Source organism: Camellia sinensis, chromosome 11, assembly GCF_055761805.1.
Source record: "Camellia sinensis isolate YWXY chromosome 11, ASM5576180v1, whole genome shotgun sequence".
Classification (NCBI taxonomy): Eukaryota; Viridiplantae; Streptophyta; class Magnoliopsida; order Ericales; family Theaceae; genus Camellia; species Camellia sinensis.
The window spans coordinates 7,183,401-7,208,558 of NC_138971.1; the positions used below are offsets into that span (position 1 = coordinate 7,183,401).

General features: G+C 37.1%; 1 protein-coding gene across 1 annotated transcript in view; it reads right to left on the reverse strand.

The window, feature by feature from the left end:
• Positions 1-12,205: 12,205 nt before the first annotated feature.
• The window catches only part of LOC145801825 (putative protein arginine N-methyltransferase 6), a 29,209-nt gene continuing 16,256 nt past the window's right edge, over positions 12,206-25,158 (reverse strand). Inside the window, exons 7-13 of the mRNA XM_082893511.1 lie at positions 25,014-25,091; positions 24,006-24,084; positions 23,375-23,469; positions 18,341-18,425; positions 14,058-14,263; positions 12,879-12,997; positions 12,206-12,777 (exon numbers count right to left, since the gene is read on the reverse strand). Coding sequence (XP_082749637.1) covers positions 12,735-12,777; positions 12,879-12,997; positions 14,058-14,263; positions 18,341-18,425; positions 23,375-23,469; positions 24,006-24,084; positions 25,014-25,091 — 705 coding nt within the window. The 3' untranslated portion in view covers positions 12,206-12,734. The remainder of the gene's footprint in view (positions 12,778-12,878; positions 12,998-14,057; positions 14,264-18,340; positions 18,426-23,374; positions 23,470-24,005; positions 24,085-25,013; positions 25,092-25,158) is intronic.

A 25,158-nucleotide genomic window follows, 5' to 3' on the forward strand; every position in this document is an offset into this window, starting at 1 on the left:
ATCCTTAGACTCCTCAAGGCAGGTTTTATTAGAACAGCCAGGTATGTCGAGTGGCTATCTAATATTGTGCCTGTAGTCAAGAAGAATGGCAAAATGAGGGTATGTATCGATTTCAGAAATTTAAATCTGGTAACTCCCAAAGATGAGTACCCTATGCCTATAGTGGACTTGCTGGTGGACAGTTCAGCAGGTCACCAAGTCTTGTCAATGATTGATGGGCATTCCGGCTATAACCAAATCTGCATTGCAGAGGAAGATATCCACAAGACAGCATTCAGATGTCCTGGGAATATTGGCACCTTTGAATGGGTTAAAATGCCATTTGGTCTAAAGAATGCTGGAGCTACATATCAAAGAGCCATGAACACTATCTTTCATGATCTTATTGGAGGATATTTGGAATGTTATATTGATGACATTGTGGTTAAATCCCAATCCATGGAAGAGCACCTGTTTCACTTAGAAGCAGCTTTTGAAAGGATGAGAAAGTTCAAATTAAAGCTCAATCCTCTTAAATGTGCTTTTGGTGTATCATCTGGAAATTTCTTGGGCTATGTTGTTCACAAGAAAGGAATACAGATTGATCAGAATAAAGCCAAAGCAATCATTGAAGCCAAACCCCCATCAAGTAAGAAAGAATTACAAAGGTTCCTTGGGCAGGTTAACTTTCTTCGAAGGTTCATTTCTAACACTGCAGGGAAAACTAAAGTATTTTCTTCCTTGTTAAGGCTGAAAGATGAAGAGGAATTTGTGTGGACAGCAGAGCATCAAATTGCTTTCGAAGGTATCAAGGCCTACTTGGCTAACCCTCCAGTGCTGATGCCACCAAAGGGGAACAAGCCCTTGAAGTTGTACATAGCTGCAGCAGAGGATTCATTGGGAGCTTTCTTAGCCCAAGACAATGAAGAAGGCAAGGAGCAAGCTATTTATTACCTTAGTAGGTTTTTTAATTCTTGTGAATGTAAATATTCAGCTGTTGAAAAGCTGTGTCTTGCTTTGTATTTTGCTGTAATAAAATTAAGATATTATCTTTTGCCTACAACTGTCTTGGTAATTGCAACCACAGATTTGGTTAAATATATGTTATCTAGACCAATGTTGAGGGGAAGAATTGGCAAATGGATACTTGCCTTATCAGAATTTCATCTAGAATATGTCCCTCAAAGGGCAGTAAAAGGGCAGGTTTTAGCCAATTTCTTGGCAGATCATCCATCTCAAACAGAGAGCCAGGAGATAATGGAACTTGGTATGACCAGTATTGAGCCATGGCAAATGTGGTTCGATGGGTCGAAAGCGAATGGGTTAATTGGAATTGGTATTGTAATCAAGTCTCCACAGGGAACAGAAACTACCCATGGTTTTAGAGTGGATGAAGCTACTTGTTCAAATAACCAGGCTGAATATGAAGCCTTAATTATGGGACTAGAGATTCTTATTGGATTACAAGTACATGCAGTTGACATATTTGGAGATTCTCAATTGGTGGTTAACCAAGTGAAAGGAATTTTCAAGTGTCAAAGCATAAGTATCCTGCCATATTATGTTGTTGCATTACATTTGCTTTCTCAGTTTCAAATAGCAAATGTAACCCATGTTCCAAGATTCTTGAACAATAGAGCCAATGATGTGGCTCAAAAAGCTTCGAACTTCAAGAGAAGGGATAATACCCAAAGGGACATAAGCCAAACAACATATCAGAGATTAATACAACCTTTGAATAAAAGGAATGTAATCTTGGAAGTCAATCATAATGACTTACAAGAACAAGATTGGAGGCATCCAATAATGCAGTACTTGGCTAGTCCATCTTCGAAGGCCAGTAGAAAAGTTAAATTGCAGTCTATGCAATATATGATATATGGTAATGCTCTCTATAAAAGGGGGGGAGATGGCTTATTGTTAGAATGTCTAGGCCCGAAAGAAGCATTAACAGCCATGGCTGAGGTTCACGAAGGCATCTGTGGTGCTCATCAACCTGGTGTAAAAATGAGGTGGTTGCTTCGAAGGCATTCCTATTATTGGCCAACCATCCTTAAAGACTGCATAGAATATGCAAGGGGGTGTCAGGCATGTCAAAAGCATGGCACAATAAGGCACGTGCCCATAACTGACCTACACGTAGTAGTGAAGCCTTGGCCATTCAGAGGGTGGGCCATGGATATGATGGGAAAAATACACCCACCTTCTTCGAAACATCATTGTTTCATTCTAGTGGCCACTGACTACTTCACTAAATGGGTCGAAGCTAAGCCATACAAGGCTATAGACCAAACAGTGGTTATTGGTTTTATTAAAGATTTGATCTATAGATTTGGCATCCCGCAAACCATAACAGTTGATAATGGAACTGTGTTTGATGGGAAGATGGTGAAGTCTTTTGTGGCAGAATTTGGAATTAGCCTTGTTAATTCCACACCCTATTATGCACAAGCTAATGGTCAAGCTGAGTCATCCAATAAGTCCTTGAAAAAAGGAATACAAAAGGTTGTGGATGACAATCCCAGGGATTGGCATAACCTATTATTGGATGTTCTGTGGGCATATAGAACCTCACCGAGGTCAAGCACAGGAGTCACTCCCTATGCCTTGGTGTATGGACATGATGCAGTCTTACCAGTAGAGATTAATGTTAAATCTTTGAGAGTAAGATGTCAAGATCAATTGAATCCTGAGCAATACCATCAAAGTATGTGCTTAGAATTAGAAGGCATAGATGAAGCCAGAATTTTGGCATTAAATAGCATTCTTTTCCAAAAGAAGAAAGCAGCCAAGAATTATAATAAGAAAGTCAAACACATTGGCTTTGATGAAGGTGATTTGGTATGGAAGACAATACTCCCAATTGGGATTAAAAGCCATAAGTTTGGCAAATGGTCACCTAACTGGGAAGGACCATATCAAATTCATAGGGTTCTGCCTTTTGGAGCATACCATTTAAGAAATTTGAATGGTTATGTATATCCCAAAAAGATTAATGGCAGATATTTAAAACCTTATTTTCCAACCATTTGGGAAACACAAGGGATAGAGTGAATACCATATGCAAAAACATAAGCTTGCTCAAATGATATACAAAATATTGTGCTTTCATAAAGAATCAAGTACATTGTGCCACAAATTGGCCCAAAAATCATTACAATGCTTTAATTGTTTTTGTACAATAGCTTTCCTATTGCTAAGGGAAGGAAGTAATTGAATAGCTACAGCCATGTCTTCTTTTCGATCAGCCAGCCCTTGATTGGTGATATGCAGTTTCTTATCAGTTCGAACCAAGGCTTGGTTTACTGCAGCTACTCCTCTTCAAGCTGAGCTTTCTTCTCCAGAAATTGGACTCGAAAGTGGGAGGCAGAAGAGTGTTGTTCTTTCAGAGTTGATACTTCAGTATGCACTTGAGAAACAAAACTCTGGTCCTTAGCCAGCTTCTCATCCGCAGTCTTAGCAGCATGGCAAATGTTGAGATAAAAATCAATAGTAGCTGCAGCCTGAGATAGATGACTTGAGACACTCATGGCAGACTGCTCAGCAATGTTACAGCATTGAAGGAACCCATTCCTGAGGATAGGCCTTTGTAGAGCCTCGAAGGGGATCCTTGAAAAAGAAGTCAGCAGTTGCAAGCATGTGTCCAAATCTATTGAAGGTGCAAAAGGCTTGTTACTGGAAGACGGAGAATTCTTGAAGATTTCCAGTAAGGAGTCAGCCAAGGCTAATGGCTCAGCTTCAGCAGTAGAGGTGGGAGAGGTAGAAGGTATGTCAAAGAGACTAGCTAGTCTTCCTTCAAAGATGTCTACCTCGTCCCTTGACATGAAGGGCATAGAGAGTGTTGTGGTGGAAGACACAAAAGGCTGCATGGGGATGGGAGAAACGGATGGAGCATCTTTGGCAGCCTCTATGGTCTTGGCCACCAGCAAATCAAGTGAAGAGGGGCTGGAAGTGGGCATTGGTGATGAGCCATGAATTGAAGAGCTACCAGTGTTCTCTGTGGAAGAATCAACTGCCACTGGGAATGGAGCAGCAGTTGGAATTTCTGTCGAGGACGGAAAAAGAGCAAGGCTCGAAGGAAAAGTAGTCTGAGGTAGGTCACGAGCCAAAAAAGGGAGGTATGGCTTTAATCCAAGAAAGAGAGAGACAGGAATACTGGGACTTAAAGAAGGTACGCCAAATATAGGCTTTGGAAATGGTAGTACGATTCGAACAACCCTGACACTCTGCATTTGATCAACCTCAACCGAAATTGAGGAAGGCCTCATTGGAAAGGTGAGTGCAGTAGTTGTCGCTGCAAAAGGAAGAAATGCAGAACAATGTTAAACTTCAATACCACAAGCTGACAAAGTAAAAAACAGCAGAGGTATGAAAGAAATTACTTGTTCTAGAGGCGCTAGTACTGATGGGAGAATTGCGAAGAGAGTAATGTCCAGCAGTCTGCTGCCTTCTTGCCATGTCCCCTTGTGTTGCATCGGCAGTAGCAGCTTCCTCTCTTAGTATTTGCTCTTGTCATCTCTTCTTGGCCCTCTCAAATACAACGATTGCCTTGGAATGTTCTTGTTCGACTGCCTTGGCAGCTGCTTTATGAGTAGAGTCCTCAACATGGTCAGTGACAGGAACAGTCATTTTCTTTCTCTTCTCCCTTGGCAGAGATACAACCAATTCTTTTCCAACCTCCCCTTCTTCAGATCGGGGTTCAGACTCTCCAGAGATAAGTTCTTTCTCCGCTATTATGGTGGTTGCCTCGCTAACAGGATTTTCAATGGCATCAGATGAAGAAACAGCTACCTTTTGTCTCTTTGTTCTTTGTAAGGGCACTTCCTTCTCTGGCTCAACCTCTCTTTCTTCTTCAAGAGATTCAGGTACTTCAGGAGGAAGGACTAGTCTCCTTTTTGTTTTTTGTTGTTGTTTCTTCTTGAGAATAGCTAACGTCTCAGCTCTTTTGGGAGATTCTTCTTGTGGAGACCCTACACCAAAAGCATGAGTATAAGGAAACAAACAAAAGATTCAGAAATAAAAGGGGAGGAGAAGATTGAAGATACTCACCCTTCTTCGAAGCAGCTCTAGTAACCCTGACTGGAAGGGGTAAAGTGGCAGGAGTGGTGGTGACAACTTCAGGGGGGGGAGAAGTGTTCTGGGCTGTTGGTTTATCCTTCGAAGGCAATCCCAACCCCACCAACAAGTCATGAGGGTGTACAGAGAGGCGTACTTCCATGTTGGCTGTCCACCAGTTCTTAAACCTTTTTAAAACTGAGCCAAAGGGGCGGAAGGGGATAAATTGGAATTCACTCAATTCCTTCAGCAGTCTGAGTACTGCTGCCTCTGGCTTAGATTTAGGTATTCTCAAATCCCTGGCAGTGAGATGGACATTTGAGAGACTACAAAGAGGAACAGGTATCCCTTGAGAGAGCCCAAATTGCCTTGCGAATTGAGAAGGGCAGTATACCTCAGATATGCATTTATAGGCTCGAGGGTTCAGAGTGCCAATGAACAGCTCCCTTGGTAATAATATAGAAGCCCACATATCTTTGTGGGGAGAAGTAGAACATTCCTTATCAGCCAGAAAAGATTGTAGCCAGGTTGGCCCTCTATTGGCTTCGAAAGGACAAAAGAAGGAAGCAGATGGAGAGATAGGAAGTTGATAAAAGAAGGTAAAGTAATAAGCAAAGGAAGCAGAGTAAAGGGCAATTCTGGCATATTTTTCCCTGTAAGTACTAGGATCCTGAACAAGGAATCCTAAACACTTGGGATGTAGGTCAGTGAAATAAGCAAAGAGCCAGAGTTGGAGCACCCAGAGGGGACCACCTTGGTTAGCATCGAGGGGTTTTTCGCAAAATTGGGAGCAGGCTCTGTAGACATGACCTAGAAGATAAGGAGCAAGAGCGATATGTTTCTTCAAGACGAGTGCCTTCGCGAGTGGAGCAAACTCAGGCATAATCCTCTGAGAAGAGGTGCAAAAGAGGAATTTGCATAACCAGTATAATATGAAGGAGAAGAGTTCTCTGTCCCGCACAGGACCTTCTTTCTTATTTTCAGCCTTTACGAAGTCACTATAAGAAGAGCTTAGGGCTGGAAGAGAAAATTTGACAGGAAGGTCTGGATAGTTGGGAGTAAAAGGAGAACCATGGGGTGAAAGCCCTAGGAGATGGCAAATATCAAGAATGGTGGGGGCCATCATACCGCACCGAAACTGGAAGAAATTGAAAGCCATATTCCAAAAACATAAGGCAGCAGGAATCAAAAAGGGGTCTTCAGGAATAATGAACCTGGAAAGTCGAAGGGCATCGAGGATATAAAGCTCTTGCAGGTCATCTTCTCTCGCAGGCACCACTCTGTCATACCATTCTTCCCATTCAGTCCTCAATGTCGGCCAGCAACGATGAGGACGATTTACCCTCCAATTTCCCCAATCAAGCCTTCCTTCGTAGAGAAGGAAATGGTCCTCCAAACGAGGGTACAGAGCTGGGAGTTGAGCAGGAGCCTCCCGGAAGATAGGACCTAGGACGTACTCCTGTTTGTTGCTGTGGCGAGGAACGAAAAGACGACCATCGATGTTACTTGACTCACCAGATGTCAGCTTGTTGATTTCTTCATCGATACAATATTTCAAAGCCATGGTAGGGCTGATATGGTCGCCAGCAAGTACTTTTAGAGGGGAGGGATCCATTGGTAGTAAGCAAAAGAAGAACAAAGAAGATCAGAAGAACCAGTAGAGAGAAGGGTTTGTCAAAGGCAAGAGATTTCGGAACACGAAACGAGAGGGTTTTAAAACCTTTGTGTCCGAAATTATACCCCGTAAGTCGTTAAGTACTAAAAGTACGAACGCAAGGAATTTCTTCCAATATTGATAGTTTTGGAGGGAAGAGCTTATTCCGGAGTTGGGGCCAGCTTCGAAATGAAATATTTGGCTTCGAAGACAAGATGTTGGCGCCAAAAAATCAAAATAACAACGGCTTCGAAATACATAAGCCGGCTTCGAAGCCTATTATATGCGTAAAGGTGCCAAATTGCTTGATTATTGGTCTATTTCAAAGGGTTTAAAGACCTGTTTAACGACCTTCGGAGCAAACCCTAATATTCTCTAAGTATGAGAAACACTGTTCAAAGCATCAAAACCAATTGTTGGTTTTTTATTCATATTACTCTTCGAAGAAAAAAACTGGTCAATTTGAAATTGATTGATTATTTTAACCATGACCATATGTTGGTTATAATTGTTTTGAGGGGTAATATTGTTAAAATTTAAAGCAATTAGTTCCAGACGATATCGACCAGAATTGTCAATTTTACTCCACAAATTGGAATAAGACATGTTGGTTCTTTTAGTACTTCATTAAACAATTGCTTGAAGGATGAGATTGTTCAATTCGAAGTTATGAGTTGGCTTTTAGAGAAAGGAAACAGAGTCAAACAGTATTAAGTACAGAAAGACTTTGTTTATATTAAAGCCAAGGTGATTACATTAAGTAACCCTATCTGGGTACAAATTCAAGTTCATAAAAATAAGGAATAGAATAAATAACAAGGTCAGGAAATTTTGTCCAGCAATGGTCAATAAATTTCTGTTCTTTCTTTATTATTTCTTCTATCTCTTCTAAAGTTGGTTGCATAAGCTGATGAGCTCTCACTTCATAATAGAGTTCTTCAGCCTTTGTTTCGAAAGCTTCTTCCCTCGATTTTTGTTCCAATTCATCTATAACCAAATCATCCCAGTACGCAGAATCTTTATTCTTGAAGTCATCGAACTCTTCGATAAAATTCTCTGCTTCATACTGGGCATGAATTCGGAGAGATAAAAGTTGATCCAGATTTTGGATGGTGATCTTAGAATTCTGATGCCAGTAGAGGAGCACTGGGAGTTGGTCCAAAAACAAATGGAGCTCTGCTTGAGCAAGAGGGTTGAGGACATGACCCCTAGTGAGGATATCACAAGCCCATTGAAAGTTCTTAAGAGGAATGTCATCCTCAAGAACATTGAAGGGCAGGTGGGAGAAAGCCGCGAGCAAAAGTTGAGCTTGCTTTCGCTCAGCTGGAGAAGGGGGTAACGGAGGTTGGTAAGGTGGAAAAACTTTATCCATTGGAAGGGCAAGTCTTAGCTTCTCTGTCCAGGAAAGGATGGGAGAAGGAGAAGGAGAAGATGGTCCTGCTTCGGAAGATGGGAAGAGAGTAGATGGTTCTGCTTCAGAAGACAAAGGGGAAGGAGCAGGTGTTTCTATCTCAGAAGATGCAGAAGAAGGTGTGGATGCTTCTATCATGAGAGATGGCACGGGAGCAGAAGGAACAAAGGCATTAATGTAGTCAAGCCAATCAGAAAAACAAATCTTCGCCTTTTTGGCTAAGAATGAAGGGGTGTACCCTTGTGCTTCCTCTGGGCGCTGGGTAGGGTGTATTATCTTTGTAGGCATGGAAGAAGTATACCAAGCCACAAGCAGATTCTCCTCCAAGCTACGTCGAAGGTCAATGGGCACGTAAGGGTAGACCACTGAGCTTCGAGCGTAGGAGGGAAACTCCAAGGGGTCAGTAAACTCAACAAAATGGTGATTGATTCGCTCCCTTAAATCATAAGTCTCAGGAGTTGACCAGCTTGTCCAGCCAGAAGCCCCAGAGGGCGAAGAGGTTACAGCTTCATCCCATGCAGAGGTCTGTGAAGAAGAGTTTCCTAGATCCATATTGGCAACTTGTCGAAGCAAAGGCTTGAGGGAAGTTCGGTCAGAATACAAAGGGAGCTTAGGGGAAGAACTCTTTGTATCTGTAAGTTTGTAAACCAAGGGATTAAAGGCAATGTGTTCATAGTCCAAAGGTTTATAATCTGCAAAAGCCTCCATTACCTGAATAGAGAAGGGCGGGTAAAGGTGGCTAATGAATGCGTGGAGGTTCTTTCGAGAAAGAATAACATCACTCAAAGGCTCTTCATATGCTTGATCAGAAGAAAGGGGAGTTGATGCAGCCATAGCCTGTTCGAATACTAAGGTATTGGGATGTTCGACGAGTTAAATGATCACCAAATGGATGACGGTTGTGTTTCCAGAATATGGACTCCATACACGTTCTAGAGGCGCGAGAAAACTGTAATCCACTAATATCGCCAAGTATTGGGTATATTAGTGCGGGGGGTAATGTTGGCTACATATTTTGTAAAAGCCAGTTACAGTTCGACACGTGGCAGAATAAGGGTAATAAAGAAGGTTATTCAAGCCTTCAATCCTGATCGTACACGTGGCAATAAATATTGGTCCTCACATGGTCTGAGTAACACTAGATCAATAACGGAATACAAGACGACATAGCTTCAACGGTTACTCATATTCAAATTCAAGTACAAGAGGGAAACTCAACTGCCATTAATGACGTAATGGAGCTACTTGTAAGGAAGCATGATCAGCGATCATGGAGGAGCAGTTCGACAGTTCGAAGTGCAGTTCGAAGGTCCTCACTAACGAGTATAAATAACAGAGCAGCCCCCAGGGAAAGGGACGGACTCAGATCATACAAATCAGTCATTTACTTCATATATTTTCTTTTCCAGTCTTTTACATTTCCAGTCTTTAAATACCTGTTCTTTAAATACCTGCACTTTAAATACCCGCACTGCACTTCGATTCATAGGAGTAGCTTCAAGTAGATTCAAGTAGATTGCTGTTGTGAACCTCTCCGAGGCTGAGTTCGGACCATTGTAAGTGTTCATTTTTATGAAATACTTCAATTGTTCTTCATATCACTGTTATTTCTTTTAATTTCTCCTAAGTCAAGCCACCAGTAAAAATCCTTTTCATTGAGGCTGAAAAGAACTAAAACACAATCGTCTGATAATTGGTTGGCAATCACAATTTCTGTAAGGACTGATTGATCCTTACTGGCACGCTCACATTCACAAAAATACCCTTCGAAAAGCCAAAAAACCAACACATTTCACTTACGTTTTTCATTTTCCTTTTCAAACTTCTACTTAAATTCTTCAATTAAAAACAATATTAGTATCTAAAGTATTATGTTTTGTGCCATTTTGATTATCAAAATTTCCATTGTCAATTTTAGGACAATGTATCAAATGTGTTAAAAGAGGTTCTCATGATTGATGCTGTCAATACTCAACGTTAGGATGAAAAGTATTTTTATATCTCATGGGAAAAAAAAAAATTAGTTATACACAATGTGTAAAATTAAAATGAATAAAAAATAAAAAAAATTGAATGAAATATAAATTAATTTTTTTCTCTATTTCTCTTTCTTTTTTTTAAATCTTTATCTAAATTTATAATTCAAACACAGTGTAAATAAAGTAGAAATTAAAAAATATTCCAGAGAAACATTATATGCACCTTATAATTAAAAAAATGACATAATTTCATATTTTTTGGATTATAACTAAAAAAAAATATCATAACTAAACAAAACATGAAACATACCTAAAGAACTCATGAGTTATAATTAAAATAATATTATAACTAAAAAAAAAAATTAATCATAATTAAAAAATAAATAAATTAACGGAATTATGGTGCATACACGTACGGGGCCAAAGAAGACCGATGGGGTCAAATGCCCCTCCCCCCCTGGTTCTGAACCTTTTTTTTTTTCATATACAAAATGTATTACCTTTTTTCTTTACACGTTCTTCAGCTAAGGGTTTATTATATTATTTATAACAAATAATTATTTAATACCTTAGAAATACTATATGATATTATTTATGTAATAGTCTAAACCAATAGTGTAGCAGGAAATTTTATTAATTAGATGTAATGAACTATTTTTTTAGGTAATCGACAGATCACTTATTGTAATTTGTGATTTCTTATACTTCAAGTATCACATACGTAACGTCATATAGTACTTTAAGACTGTTTAATAATTTTTATTCAAAATACATCATTTATAAGCAATATCATTTCTTTAATATTTTTTGTCAAATAAAAATTAAATAGATTTCATAATAATTTGTGTTATAAATGGTATGTTTTTATTTTCTAAAATTAGAAATTTTAATCCATGATTTTTTATGCTAACATTGCAACTTACATCACCATCCCACACTTAGTTATTCGACATTATTATAAAATTTTAATTTGTTTCTATTAATAATGAATATTTAATTTATTTATTTTTGGCTTAAATTTAGCTCATAAAAATATTTTTATCTTAATGTTGATCACGATTTTTTTCAAATAAAAAATTATAATCAATAGGCCTCCCTCTAACTTAATTTTCTAATTCCATCCTTGAGCGCATATGATACAGCCTCATTAGAATTTCCCAATATTCCTACTCCAATTTTTTAATTAAACCATTTCTTCTCAAACTGTAAAGATAACCTGCATCAAATACTACGATATGAATTTCTAAAATCAGAGATCCAAAAGGACTTCCAAGCTATGGCTATCACATTATAGAATACAAACTATCATTTAAGCTGTATTTAGATTATAAATTTAACTAAAAATTTAAATAAAAAAAGATAAATGAAAAATGTAAAAAGGTCTGTGAAATCTAATTATATTTTATTCAAATTTTACCTATAATTTTTTTTTTCTTTCCAGGGGCGTAAAAATGACCCAGCCCAGCTCACCTAGGCTCAAGCGGGCCCAACGTCAAGCCTAGAAGTCTCCCGCCAAAAATCAAACCTAACTGGGCCACTCACAAAATCTTGGCCCAAGCCCGAGGTGTACTCAGGATTAGATCAAGCCTAACTACATTTTTTTTTTTTTAATTCACCAAAATAGATTTATAATGTCATTAAACCTCGGGCAGGCTGAGCCTTGAAATGGGCCAAGCCAATTGAATCGAGTTCACAAGCCGGACCGGTCCCCAAAAACACACAATCTAAGCCCAAGCCTAAGAGACGGGCTCCGGCTCGAACCTGGCTGCTCCGGACAACGGGTGGGTTTTGAGTTGACGGCAGGCCTGCGATGATTTTACACTACAACCAAATCTATAAATCAAACACAACTTTAATCTCAAAAAATAAAAAAATAAAAAATATATAAAAAAAATATGAAAAAACAAAACTTAAAAAAAGAATTGAAACATTTTCCTATCCAAATCCATGCTCCAATACATGATCCAAACACAGCTTAAATAGTAGACATTAGGGACTTCTAGATATACCCAAATCAGATCTTCTCCATCACTATGTTAATTATAATCTCAGAATCTCCTCATATCCCTTCATTGGACTATAAAAAAAACCATAAGCTTCCACAGACTGAATGACTCAACCTAGAAATTAATTTGAAATTGCCAAGGAACAAGCAATTATAATGAAGATCAATAAAAGTCGCCTTTTCTGTACATCCAACAATGTGTTCTGATGTTTACAGCATTAAATTTTTTGCCCCAAAATGGCATTTAAAAAAAAAAGAACAGGAAAAGAAAAGAAAGTGAAGTGATTAACAAACAATAAACTCAAACAATTAAACATTCCCTCAACAATCCTTCAATCTATTTTGAATAAAATACAACTTAGTCCCCCCCCCCCCCCCAAAAAAAAAAAACACCATTAATGCATTCTCAGAACACCACCAGCAGGGTTCACCATAAAATCTACCTAAAAACCGATACACCTACAACCATGTTTGTCGTTAGTTTAGTTTAAAAATAGATAAAAGCCATCAATTCACCCTCTGAAAACTGTTACATTTCAATTAGATTCAACAGGTAAATTCTGCAGGGTGTGTAGCCCAGGGAAAGGTCATTTGAGCTTTAACTTTAATGAACCACTGCAAACACGTATAATTATGGAGAGTATTGCAGGATCATCGCATTACTGACTCTTTGACATAAGCACGCCCACCTGACCTGCAGAAGCAAAAAGTTCGATCTGAGGATACTGCTAGTACACTTATAAAACGGAGTTGACATTGAAAGGCTCTGAAACATATATTATGACTGTAACTTACGCATATTCAAGATGAATATTCATGAATCGAGGGTTTTCTTTGCTTTGTGATAATGTTACAGATCCACTAATAACTTGGTCTTGTTCCACCTCTATTGGATCGTAAAAGTAGATCAATGTCTGCAAAAATGGTTTGTTAACCAAATTGGCACACAGAAGAAAGATAGAAAATGCATCACTTGACACCATTTTCGAAGAAATATAGCTAATCACCAAAGAAAATCAAGAAACAAAAGGAATATCCAACAATGTATTGAATGACAAAGCAAGCATAATAGGCTTTGGAAGCGTAAAGTGAAGGCTATGGGTCACACAATCATCAAGAAACCTTTTTAATCCAGACAGAAGTGTCTATGGTAATATTTAGGAACTTTCTTTACATTTCTTCCAAAAAAGCACATCTTGTAGGGTTTCTACAAATACTGCTGACCTCTCCCAAGATTGCAGTTGCATCATAGAACTCCTACTAGTTCTGTTGTTAATATGTTATACAAAATGAAAAGTACCCAATGAAAAGATCACGGGAAAAGTTTTGAAAGCTTCTAAAGGCAGGCATCTTCAGCTTAAAGAGAATGATACTGGTACTAATAACTCATTATAAGCAACTTAACAACATGAGGACACCAAATTTCTCCATTAATTTTGATACCTGACAAGTATTGGAATTAGAATCCACTTCATGCACTGAACAGGTATGTTACAAGATTTGCTTCGCCAACACCTCATTTCAGTCATTTGAAACTAGAAGCCACCAGTTTTTTTTTTTTTTTTTCAATTTATAAATTCAGAAATCACAAAGAACAACTATTGGATGCAAAGATTGCCAACCTCTAATAGTAACTCCCTAAAAGCATCTGGCAAGTTCACACTACTCCTTACTTTTACATGAATCTAGTCAATAAATTTTGGTTGACTTAAATCCAAATAAAAGAAACATAATGAATAATATTCCTTCACACCCTCGTGTCCACCCATTCTTGAGATGTTCAAAAGTTACTACTTTCACACAACCCCGAAATGAGCCAAAAAATGGTTTTATCTTCTTTCTATGTTCACACATGTCAAATGGGCGATGCAACTACCCAGGAGTTCACACATTTATATGTATCATAAGTGCATGTTCCAGCACAAACCTACTGCAGACAAACAAACAAAAAAGCAACCATCTGGCAATGATTACCTGTTGCCAATGTGTTGGAGGATCCTCAGGTGCAGTAGACAGCACAAGTGCTTCATTGGGATTTGCACGCTTCTTCCTTTGACTACCATCGATAGGATGATCAGTCGGAGACTCAATAACTGAAGATGGTGCATTATTGTCAGTGGGGAATATTGCAGGGCTGCTGAATTCAACATCGAACCAGAAAGCAAACCCGTGAAATGGAGCTGGATGAAAATAAAAATAAAAAATTGAAGTATTAGAATATTACATCACAAAAGTAACAAAAAACCATTTGTAAAACCCTGAAAAGGATTGTGACTTAACAGAAGAGCCCATGTCAAATGTAAACCAAAAATGTTTGCCAGCCTTTTAATTCTTTGAGATAAAAAATAACTTTTTTAAAAGTAAAAAAGAAACTTTATAAAATAAACAGAGAGAAAGAAAACTAGAGTATAAAGAAGGAAAAGTACACCAAGAAAAGAGTAAAGATAACAAGATTGCATATCGCACGCAACTCTTCAATCTCTACTAATCAAAAACAAAGTGACTCCATTGAAAGCAGGTTACCCTCAGGCCAAAAAAAAATAGTCAATAACAAAATTTATCCCATAAACCCCCTATATCTGCCTAAGACATTCTTGCATTTCTGTCCAATCAAATTTTCCAAAACACTGCACAAACTACACTTCTGAAGAATTTGGGCTTTCCTATTAAGGCCAAACCCCCACTAATCAATCAACAGAAACTGAGCACGAGAGGGAAATGATAACAATCCACGTCTACCAATTAGAGCAATCTCTACTTTAGTTGCAGGAACCTCCTCTTGGGGGTGATGAATCTACTTCAAAATAACGATTCTTTGTTAGAGCAAGAATCTAGTTAAAACCACATTCCTAACTGAGATGGGACCTTTTCAACATATGAATCCCAAAGAAAACAAAAAGAAGAAGAAGAAGAAGAAGCTAAAAAGTAAGAAAAATCTATAATAGCCATTAGATTATAGAAAAAAAAAAAAATAACTTCAGTTTATTCTAGTGTTGAATAATTACATAATATTAACATATATTCACACACAAAAGGAATAAAAAAAAATAAAAACTGTAATTGACACTAATCTCCAATATATGTTAACATATATATTATAACTGAGGGAAAAAAAATCTCTTACAATATATTATTATAATTATATTGAGATTATATATAAATGCTCCCATAGGCACTACTCTAAAAAGTATGGATACTGACATAGGACATGGACACAACACAATTAAGAAAATGCAGACGCAGCATTTCTCTAAAAATTAAGACACAGTCATGCCAAGGACACTTTCAATAAATAAATATACATATATATATATGTATATATTATAAATCAGTATAAAACATTATTTAAATTAAATAAAGAATAACAAACACACAAATAACAAAAATATTATCCAGTTATCAAAAAGACTAATCACTAAATGAAATTCAAGAAATAAGCATTAATATATTTTTTCATTTAATCATTATTCAAAATTCTATAATTTTTTTATCGGCATTCAAAAATTTCATAATTTCACATTTGACACAAACCAAAAGATTGTCTATCCAAAAATTAGTCAACAACTACACAACATCAAGGACGTGAGTTTACTTATTTTTAAATGTAGTGGATACAATGCAGTAGCTTATTTAGCTTATTCTCCCCATCTTCCTTTCTTTTTGAGTATTTATTTAGTTTTTTTTCAAAAAAATAAAATCAGATTTGTGCCCTGAAAGTGTCATTATCATGTCCAAAGTGTGTCCCATAGCATGTTCTCAACATGTCTCCAAGTGTCAGTAATTCAAAAAAAAATTCATGCACTTATTATACACGTGTATGGGTGTCCCAGATGTGCCTAACACTGATACATTGATATGGGAGAGGATTCCATGCTTCCTAGGCGATTATTAAGACTTTTGGGGGTGAAATTGAAGTTCCAAGAAATATGGATAGAATAAGAAGACACCTTAGAAGCATTATAATAATGAGATAAACAATACAATAAAGGAAATAAATGAGCAAATGAAACCTCAACCCTCCGTACATCCTCCCAAAAGCAGACCTGCCCATTTCTAATAATAAAACAAATGGACCAAGAGAATCAATATAGACCTTGAGAAATAAATTTCTATAATTATCCAGAATTCTCTAGTTAACAACATGAGAATCCCAACTATTGCCCTAAATCCCTTACTCTTAATGACTGTAAGTGATAAAGAATTGCACTAAATCCCATACACTCTTAATGACTGCATGCCGTAAACAATTGCACTCACAAAGAAATGCCCATAACCATTTTCCAAACAAGTCTATATTCTTTTGTGTAATGTTGTCTCAAAGCGAGCCACCTTTATTCTTAGGAAGAAAAAAAATCCCCAACTAATCAAGTGGACTTACCTACCTTCACCACTACCTTCCCACAAGAAATCTCTCATCATTTTTTTTCCAATTTTATTTGTCACTCACTGAAATCTACACAAAGATAAATGATAAGTACACTTAGACAACACATACTGGACCAAAGTATACCTCCCCATTTAGATAACAAGGTTCTCTTCTACCCATCCAACCTCTAACCAATCTTCCAAATCACTAGATTCCAGAAATCTTCAGTATCAGAGATTCAATGGGGCATTCCAAATCACTAAATATTTCAATGGCAAAGATTCAATGGGGCATTCCAATAACCCAACTAATGTTTGTAATCGACCATTTGGAAGATTAAGCCCAATTATTGTGCTTTTATTCTTATTCTCCTTAAGCCCTAGAAACCATTTTAAAAACTCTGAATATAGAACACATTGACCATTTTAGCCTCCTCAATAGAAGAGATAAAATAGAATCACAAGCAAACTGAAGACAACACACTGAAACACCATTTCTACATATCAAAAAACCATCCACTAAATCCACCTCCTTCGCCCTGTCAAACAACCCACCCAGAACACCAACCATTAATGTTAAACAAAAAGGGAGAAAAAAGAGAACACCCTCTCTAAGACTCCTAGTGGGTTTAAAACTATCACCCAATTTTGCTGAAAATAGATAACCCTACATCCATTTCCTCCATATTACTCCAAATTCTTTCTTTCCATAACAAAATCCAAGAATCCCCACTTCATGTGGTCATAGGCTTTTTTCAAGACAAGCCTTGAAAATAACACCTTCATTGTCTTGAGATCTATACACCACTGCCTCATTTACTATTAAAGTTATATCTAAAATCTAGCACCTCAAAAAAAGGACCCTGAGAAAGAGAAATGGTATCACCCATAACTACTCACAACCTATGCTACATGGACTCTTCTAAATTTCTAAAATACTCGTGTAAAACACATTACACTTGTATAAGGATACAAGATATGTATTCAACATGCCTAGTTTGAAATGCACCTAATAAGTATGTATAAGTAATCAAATTATGCATAAGACTTCTATTTACCTATAAAAATAAAATAAGTATTTAAGAAATACGAAATCTAGTCTTGTCATACTGCCCTTCACATTACCTATAAAAATAAAATAACTATTTAAGAAATATGAAATCTAGCCTTGTCATACTGCCCTTCACATGAGAATTAGATGAATCTAACTCTTAGACACATACAAAAATTTCAACAAAGGCCTTGATCTAATCAAGCTTAACAACAACAAAGCAATCTTGAAAAACGGTCATACTAAAATCATCAGTCCGCAGAAATGTTTCTCCGTCACAATAAAAAATTGTCTCTTATTTCCATTTCACCGAAGGGTCTTTCCAACCAACTAGGCTTTTCTTTTTCTTTTTCTTTTTGATCAACAACAGAAAGAGATTTCATTAATTAGAATTTAAATGAATATAAAAAGAGGACAAGAAGCCATCTACAAATGAACCCAAACCAATTGGAAACCAATCCAACCTTCCATCCCTGGTCAATTTATCAAACCCAAAGAATACAACCTTAGTAAAAATAAAAAACTCATTAATGATTTGGCCCTCTCTTTCACAGTCCTCTGAAAACCAAGCTCAAGCCTTCTTGTAAATTTCTAATTTCCTTTTTCCCATTTGCAACATTATGAAACAGGTTAGAAAGAACATTTAAAGGAAAACATATAAAGGAAAAAATGGTCATTTGAGATGAAAAGTAGGATGCTGTATTTCGAGCTATAGATACATCTTGAAATCAAAAGATACTATGACATACATTTAGTTCTACAACAAATCAAAAGGCCTTCAAGATTGTTTTGAGAAGAGGGGATTCTGAGAGAGAGAGAGAGAGAGAGAGAGAGATTCTACCCCGCATCATTGACTTAAATTTAAAACTTGTTGTAACTGATTCTAGCTCACGACTTGTAATTGTATAGCAGTCCACATGCTTTACCTGTTACCAAGTTAACAATCAATTTACAAAGCTTAACATCAGGATATTGCCACAAAATATTTATATACATGTAAGCACGCCATAAATTAGTCTTCTGGGAATCACACAAGACACAACCTCTAGGCAATATGACCAAAAGAAAACAACTTCAGGCATAGCTGAACAATTTCGAAACTACCACTCACACCAATACAATACCCCCAAAGTGCATGCCACTCGCAAGGCACATACATCATAACATGACGATCAACTTACGTAAACAAAAAATATGCATCATAGAAACTGAGAATCGAAGACCTGTAAAGTAAAGTTAAGAACCAATATTTCCCTTGCTTTGATAACTGCTTAGACAAGTTTACAATACTTATAAAGTGGGTTGTTGACGTATTGGAAAAATTCCAGTGTAGTTTTCAATGGGAGGACGGGGATGAGAAGATACAGAGGAACTTGAGGCATTTGATCATTGAAAATTCAGAGTATGTGTGAAAGAAGCAAACACAGCATCCATCTTGAAACATGTGAAGCATGAAATAAATCGGCACTGCATCGATTATAATTTCCCAGCCACCAGCCACTTGCCACCGACCACCGGCTCACAACCGACCACCAGCCGTCAACCACCATCCACTCACCACCACTTCTCTCCCCTCCCCTTCTCACCTTAACCCACCACCATCCTCTTCCTCCAGCCACCGGCTACCAACCAACCACTGGCCACCAGCCTCCTACCATCACACACAACCTCATCTCTCTCCTCTCTCCACCAAGTCCCACCACCATCCTCTTCCACACCACCAGCCACCAGCCACCAACCACTTCCATCTCCCCAGAAACTTATAGAATTTAGCTATCAGAGATTGGGTGTTTAGAGGAACTTACGAGGCGTTTGATTATTGAAAATTCAAAGGATTGTGTGTGAGAGGAGCAGCTGCTTGCCAGAGGTAATTATATAATGTGCAGCGTTCATTCAACTTGTTTATATTCAGAAGATGTGCAGGGATTTGCTGCAAACCATGTCTCTTTAAGAGGAAAAGGATCAGCTGAAGAAGGGCCATAGTGGCAGTGCCTCACTGCAGTTTTCGGTGATGATTGGTATGTGGTTTGAGGACTCATTACCAGCTTTTGGCTTACTGGAAAATCATTTATGATTAAGCTTGGTAACTTTGGGATTGAAGATTTATCATTTTTGCTGGTGTTCTGAAATGTAGGTTGTATTGTAATTCTCTGTTTGAGCTATGGTGTTTTGCTTAGTTGATATCTAGCCAACCTTATTTCTTTCAGTTTTATTAACTTTGGGCGCTGCTTTTTCTTGTTTTGTTGGGAGTTTGTGTCATCGTAGTTGGGAACGCTTTTCCAGCATTAAGAATGTTTATTTTGGGTGTTATTGATGTATTAGTGAGTTGCTTAAAATGTACTCATTTGATCACATCAATAAAATTTTCTTTTGCCAATCCAAAAATAAGCCTACAATCCCTATATATATGTATTTCACACTAGACTCAAAAAGACATCGAAGAACAACAATAAGAAACTAAAAAATTTAAAAGAATAATGTCAAATAAAACCTCTTGTCCTCTTTCCAGTCAAATAAAGTAAAAAACATTGAAAAAGGTAAAATAAAATTAAAAAAGCAACAGAAAGACTTTCTTGACTATGAGAGTACAAATCATGCCTAGTCTTGTCCCCCTTTTCATAATCTTTTAACAGACACAAAGTAGGCAAAGGAAAGATGGAACGTACACCTAAAAGAAAGGTTCAAAGGGTCAGAGAAAACAAGAGCCATCTACTACAAATGTGACATGAAATGCAACTAACAAAATTGAAGAGCAGCCATTACAAAAGTATAATGATGTCCACCCTCAATCCCCCCGAGAGAGAGAAAGAGAGAACAAAATGAAGGTATCGTTGGGGAGGAGGTGTGCATTGAGGGACAGGAAGACTATTCTGGGAGAGCAACAGAACCAAAGTGCTCAAACATCAGATCTCCTATCTTGAAAAGAAGTCAACTTCCAAACAGAAGATGCAGCCTAAGGAACTGAAGGCGTCAACAATCTATTTACAAGTTTGGAGCACATCCATGGACCAATAAGTGTTTGGTTGGCACATCAGTGCCCCTTTGATGAACATTCCTCCAGCAAAATCAAAACTTTGAATCATAGTATTGTGAACTCATGGAAACTGTTCTTACTTTATACACTGATAATTCAGATTTGGGTAAGGTGGTCTCCAAGGACAGAGTTGATCCACCCAAAAAAAATAGAAGCAAAAATATTTTGCTATTTAATTTCAGGAGAGGTTCCTCCTACCCTTCAAAGGAGACCAGACTGCCATACAATCATCAGATCTGGAAGGTTTTAACTTTTATCAGGTCAATATGTAACAAAAGATAGAACCTGCAAGAATATAATCAAAACCCAGCTGAGTTAGTCAAGTGGTTCAGGTTTTGGATCCAAGACTCCAAGGTCGCACAACCAACAAGAAAGATGCTTCACATAATTTCCCAGCCAAAATGAGAAAATAAGAAGCATCTCACTGAAGCATTTCATTCCTTAACGAAGAGAAAACACTTCTAACATCACATTTCCTTTCATACATCCACTTCTACTCACGGATTAAATGACATAAGGAAACTGTTAAAGCCAAAATTAAGAGTGGACGGCAAGATTATCAAGTTTGGGAAGGTAAGGACAATTAATTCATGGTTAATAATGAAAAAGTTATTAGCAAGAAAATTTTCCATTAATGATCATAAAGATATATTGTCATACACGAATCAAGACACTTCAAAGGAGTTCATAAAAGTTTGTAATGAAATTGTAGTTGCAAGAGAAAATATTTCACATCCTAATATTGTTTGTGGTGTAATTGTAAGACTAATGAAGAAGATTTAAATACTCAGAGGAAGTTCTACAAGGAGATCTTGACAACATTGAAATGAAATTTCAGCTATATATCATGAAGAAAGTCAAGACAAATCAGAGATTGTTGAAAGGATTGAAACTTATGCCTTCGAATTGGAAATTACTTCAAAGGAGGAAACTGCCCAAGTTGAGAATTTTGCCATAAAAAGTGAAAATTCATCGAAGGAGACGATTTTAAAGATCCAAGATCCAATAAAATTACACAATTCAGTTCATTCACAGATGGATGTTAAGGAAGGAAGAATTGATTTTATTGGTGTCAAAAATTTTGATGTGATTTTCAACATACATTTGATTGATCTTGTCAATCAATTGAAGATTAGCTTGAAGAAAATTTTGCACAAACAATTCATGGGGATTTCTTGGGGATTACAACTGAAGAAAATGAGGTATTCAAAATATCTCTTTATTTGGCATGGAAGATAGCAGATGGAACTCGAGGACAAGTTCTTTCAAGGAAGAGGAGTCAGATGTAAGACGAGACTTTAGGAATTTTTATATTTTTAATTTTAATATATTATTTGATTAGAATTCTTGTAATTTAATATAAATATTTTAGAATTATTAGGTTTCTTGATTTGTTTTGATTTTGTTTTTCCTAATTTCATAAGTTTCTTGTTTTCCAAGAATAAGATTAGTTTATTGTTTCCTAATTTTAAATATATTGGTGTCCAAGTTTACTTGGTCTCCAAGGCTTAGTTCATGATAAATAACTATGTAAGCCTTATGGCAAAGACAACTTTGATACAATATAATTCAGTTTCTTAAGAATTTCCTCTTTCTTGTGGATTCAAGGTTTTATTTTCTCAAGGATTTGAGAGCCCTTTTCGTCTACTAGAACGATATCTAGTCCCCCATGTATTCCACTGCGTCATTAACGATCCATGGAACAGTAACCAACAAGATTTCCTTCTCCTCAACATTTATCTTGGATGATATTGCTCTTGTATCTTAACAGCAAAGGACTACTTTTTCCATTTTTTGTCGAAAGGATGGTGAAGTTTGAACTTTGAATACTCAACGGTGAAAGCAACTAATCAAACAAGCTCTACATAATAGATTCCAAAAATTCTACAAAATTGGTTCAAGGATGGATCAACTCCACCCAAAAACCAAAAATTTAGCTCTTCAATTTGAAAAGAGGTTCTTCCATCCCATCAAAGGACCTCTTGTAGAATTCTCCCCAAACCAACAACACAACAAAGAAGGATAAGAACATGATTGACAGACAAAAGATCTCTAGCCATCCTACAACAGATAAGAAGATGACTGCCTGATTCCCTGTCCTCCCCACCCATATTACAAACTCACATGAATTTGCCTCATAATCAAATCATCAAAGGTCAAACCCCTCCATGGCAAAAGAGATGCTCTATGACCCACCAAAACTTCATAATAGAACTTTATGTCAAATCTATCTGAATTCAATCTCAACCACAGCAAAACATCATCTCTTTATCCAAAGAGTGGAAGGACATAACGAAAACTAAAAAGCTCCTTCAACTCCTCCACCTCCAAATCATTCATATCTCTCTCAAAAGCAATGTCCCAACAAACTCAGTTACCATCTTTTATCATCTAACTAAGCTCTACCCAAATCATGTGAGCTTATGTCCATTCAAATATAAATATCACGTGGCCGTGTGTGATATACTCAATAGATCTAGCTCAGATGGAGCCTAGAGACAGCTCTCCAGTAGAACAATAGTCCTCTTGAAAAAGTGAAGCTTTATGGTTCAAATCTGCCGTCTAAGATCACGTACATGGTGCTACAAAAGGAACTAAGTGGTTTTAACATCTGGACCATTTTTTTCCTTTATCAGAAGCCACTAACGAATACTGGTCTTATTTTTGTCCGTTGTTTCTGTATTCATCCATATTTTCCATTGTACTTTTTCTTATAGGTAGTTTTCATGTTTTGTAGACCCACCAACAATAATAAGACTATATTTAACTTGAAATGCAAGAAAACTTTTAAAAACTGCAAAGAAGTTAATTCATTGAAAAACCGAAAACAAGGGAGCTCACCACATGTGGCCATGTCAAAACATTTTCACCGGATATTGTTTCAACAGATGGCTCTTCAAATGCACACTGCTTTGCTAACGGTAACATAGCAGACACTGCAGTCAATAACAAAATGGCAACTGTTAAATGAAAAGTAAGCCCACGAAATCGAATGGTCACATAAGGGACAGTTAAAAGGAAAAATGAACCCATCAACTACTCAAGTACTAAAACCTGAAATTAAATGAGAAAGAATTCCAACATATAACTCTATAACCGCAAACTGTACAAGAATTCCAAAGGTTATATTTAAAGTATATGATAACTTACAAGGTTAGAATAGTAATTAACACAAACACATAACAATTCAAACCAAAAGGGTAGGAGAACATCCAAAGAGGGAAAAGGAAAAAGGAAATGGATTAAACAAACCAGGGACTATGAGCATGAAGGCCTAATCAACTACAATTGAAGGTAATCCAAATGACACTCAAAATCAAGTTCAAAACCATGTATATATATATTATAAAATTCAAATTGAGTGTTGATTTCTGAAAAATCCAGGAAAAATGAAGCTTAAATTTCATAAGAGAGATAACATCTCACTGTTATGACTCTAGATGGTTGTTATCTTGGCATTATAGATACTCACTATCAATCCCATAGACGTTGCGCCAGAAATCAATGCTTTCAGTGTATCTGTCAGGATGTGTGATGGGAACCATGTACAACTGCACAGTAAAGACTAAATCAGCACTAAAATAACTAATTCAATTCTAACAACTATCAGATTCTAAAACCCAACTCAACAGAGTCCTACCCAACTCTTGAGGTTCCGTTACAGCACGGTCTAGGAGAGGCAATAGGTACACAGCCTTACCCCCACTTTTTGTGGAGAGGCTGATTCCAATGGCTCAAACCCATGCCACAAGGCTGTCAGTGGATAGTACTTTCCATTGTGCTAGACCGGCTATAAGAAATGAATCTTAATTCAAATTGTGTTAAGCTAGTAGTATAAAAATGTAAAAAATAAAATAAAATAAAATAAAATATCTGACAAGGACACCATTAAAGAGGGCACCAACCAGATGTAATCATAGTCGGTATCAAGACATGTCGCTGTATCAATCACAACATACTGGTATTAGGAGTATAGAATGATACTGAATGATATGTACCAGGAATCGGATGTCGCGGTTGTGAATTTTTTGAAATTATAAGTAACTCCTCTAAAATTAATATGCATTCTTCAACTCTCCTAAGCTTAATTTGTTGCATTATTTATTCATTTTGAAGCATTAGTTAACTCTACCCATGCCCAGTGTCCATTCCCATGTCCATTCTAGTGTCTGTCTGTATCCATGCATCTTAGAGGTCCCCTATAGCTCAAAAAACTGCCTCATCTCACAAATAAGAGAAGGGGGGGGGGGGGGGGGGGGGGGGGGGGGGGGGGGAAGAAAGATAATAGGCCCCTCCTCCATCAACAAATTCAACTCCCACCAGGACTTCCCAATACCTTGCCATTGAAGTTTGAATTATTATGAAAATCTTCTTAATTGTCAATTCCAATACGAGTTATAAAAGCTTGTTCATATAAAACAATGTGTCTAATAAATAGTGTTGCAGCAGTCAATATTTACGAAATAAGCAAAATTGATACCGTTGCATTCGAAGGAAGAATAAGACCTCCAGGTTTTAGCCAACGGTCTCTGGCAGTAATAATGCTCCCTAGCATGCTCTGCAAAGTAGTAGAACCAAGTTCCACCAAAACAATACGAACAAATAATGAATTGTCAAACTATTTA